Here is a 2500-nt window from a genome sequence, read left to right as displayed (position 1 = left end):
TCCATCCATCCATCTATCAACAAATCAACCAATCCATCCACCCGTCCATCCATCCACCAACAAAAATCAACAAATCCACCCATCAACCCATCTATCAGCAAATTAACCAACCCATCCATCCATCCATCCATCAACAAATCAACCCACCCACCCAGCCTTCCATCCACTCATCCATCCATCAACAAATCAACCCACCCATCCACCCATCAGCAAATTAACCAATACACCCAGCCATCCACCCACCCATCCATCCATCAACAAATCAACCCACCCACCCATTTATCCATCCCTCAATTTATCAATCAATCAATCAGCCCTCTCACCATGGACGTGCGGCAGCACGTGTGCCAGAGGTGCTTAAGTATCAACAATCCATCCATGAGTCAATCAATCAGTTATCTCATCGGGACCTACAAGAGCACGTGGTTTCAGAGGTGCTTCATAACTACCCACATCAACCAACCCACCCCTCCCTCCCTCAGCCCTCTCACCATGGACCTACAAGAGCACGTGGTGCCAGAGGTGCTTCATAACTACCCACATCAACCAACCCCTCCCTCCCTCAGCCCTCTCACCATGGACCTACAAGAACACGTGGTTCCAGAGGTGCTTCATAACTACCCACATCAACCAGCCCCCCCCCCCTCCCTCCCCCAGCCCTCTCACCGTGGACCTGCAGCAGCACGTGGTGCCTCAGGTGCCGCAGCTTGGAGGACACCTGGCACTCGTAGACCCCGGCGTCCCTCAGCTGCACGCGGTGGATCAGCAGGTTCCAGTAGTTGGAGTGCGGCTCGTGCTCGCTCATGATGCGGTTGTCCTCGTGGAACGACTCCCGGCCCACCGTCAGAGGGTTCGAGTCCGAGGCGCGTCGCCAGATCACCTGGTGGACATGGTTCAGGCACAAGGTTTCAAGTTTCAAGTTTTGATTATCCTTTCACCTGGCGTGGACATGGTTAACGCACAAGTTTTCAAGTTTTATTCACCCTTTTCAATCCTTACTGCAGTATGGAGGGTGTACTACAAAATAATGTGTTCACTCCCAGAACAAACATTTCCAAAATTCAGAACCGTGTCACAAAACAGTTGAGAAACACACATGTCTTTCAACCCCCAAAGAGTATCTAGACAACATTTACAAATTTTATTAACTTACTTACAGATAAAATGACTTGTTTTACCTCATTCTGGCACATTGCAAAAAAAAATCTAAAACCGATTTCGGAGACAGATATTTTAAGGCACATAACGTTTTCGCAGTTGATCATACTGCGATCACATACATGTTACAAACCTTATATGACCATAACTCTCGTGGTATGCCTTTGGGTCTCCCTATTTCTATTTCCAACTTAAGTTTACTACTTCGTAATTTGAAGAACGTAATAACGTAATTATAAGGCATTTGGCTTACGAAATTGTTTACGAAATTCACTTTTGAAATTTCGATAGAACAAACATCCATAACTCGCCTCCAGAGCATGCCTCCACTGATTTTGGAAAAAAAAAAAAAAAAAAGAAATCTCTCAGAGCAATGTCGACGTTCTTGCAGAAAGATTTCCTCTCAAAGAAGGACTAAGCATACCAAACACACACATCCTGTTTCTAACGTTAATTCATTGTAAATAGCCTCTCTCTCCCCCACCCCACACCCCTACCCCATATAAGTCTACCTTCGAAGAATCGAGTTGTCCATATCCCCCTCTTCTCTTTTTTTTCTTGCCAGTTCTTTTCCATTTTCTTTGGTGTTTAACAAGTGGTGTTTAACATGTCTAGGTCTTTTAACCACTCTGGTGTGGGGTTCCTTTTTCGTGTGTCTTTCTGCCAGTCTCGCTAACCAGATCCGAATCACCCCACGCCCCCACCCCTCACCCCAAAGCGCTCATGATAAATACCGAATCTCAAGCTCATCTGAACACAAACTCAGAAACCAATGTTCGATCAGAGTATAAATTCTGGAACTTATGTTCCGCGGATACGATAAATTCGTAATCTTGAACGGGAGAGCATTCTGATTCACTCGGTATTAGGCCTGACGGAAATATCTCTTTATCATTTGCCAGTAACAGCTTTTTGACGGTCAGTTAGCTGAAATATATTACTTTGAAGTTTTTGTTTTCTGTGGCAGTGATGTACGTATTGGGAGTTTTCGAAAAAGTACAATCTGCAGCAGATATTTGTTTCATTCTGAGTCGGTTGGAACTGTTCCTCAGAAGGAATCTTTTGAACCATTCTTTCACCATCAAAGTGTGTGTGTGTGTGTGTGTGTGTGTGTGTGTGTGTGTGTGTGTGTGTGTGTGTGTGTGTGTGTGTGTGTGTGTGTGTGCGCGCGCTCGTGTGTGTGTGTGTGTGTGTGTGTGTTTGTGTGTGTGTGCGTGTGTGTGTGTGTGTGTATGTGCATGTACGCGCGTACATGCGAGCACGCGCGCGTACGTGTGTGTGTGTGTGTGTGTGTGTGTGTGTGTGTGTGTGTGTGTGTGTGTGTGTGTGTGTGTGTGTGTGT

The 2500-nt window shown here is 46.0% G+C and overlaps 1 protein-coding gene across 1 annotated transcript in view; it reads right to left on the bottom strand.

Moving 5' to 3' along the window:
• LOC143282239 (roundabout homolog 1-like) overlaps window positions 1-2500 on the bottom strand; it is a 120509-nt gene that overhangs the window by 8168 nt on the left and 109841 nt on the right. The window contains exon 3 of the mRNA XM_076587839.1: window positions 667-880. Coding sequence (XP_076443954.1) covers window positions 667-880 — 214 coding nt within the window. The remainder of the gene's footprint in view (window positions 1-666; window positions 881-2500) is intronic.

Source organism: Babylonia areolata, chromosome 5 (assembly GCF_041734735.1).
Source record: "Babylonia areolata isolate BAREFJ2019XMU chromosome 5, ASM4173473v1, whole genome shotgun sequence".
Classification (NCBI taxonomy): domain Eukaryota; kingdom Metazoa; phylum Mollusca; class Gastropoda; order Neogastropoda; family Buccinidae; genus Babylonia; species Babylonia areolata.
The sequence above is the reverse complement of the archived record's forward strand: the minus strand, read 5'-3'. Positions and strand labels throughout refer to the sequence as shown.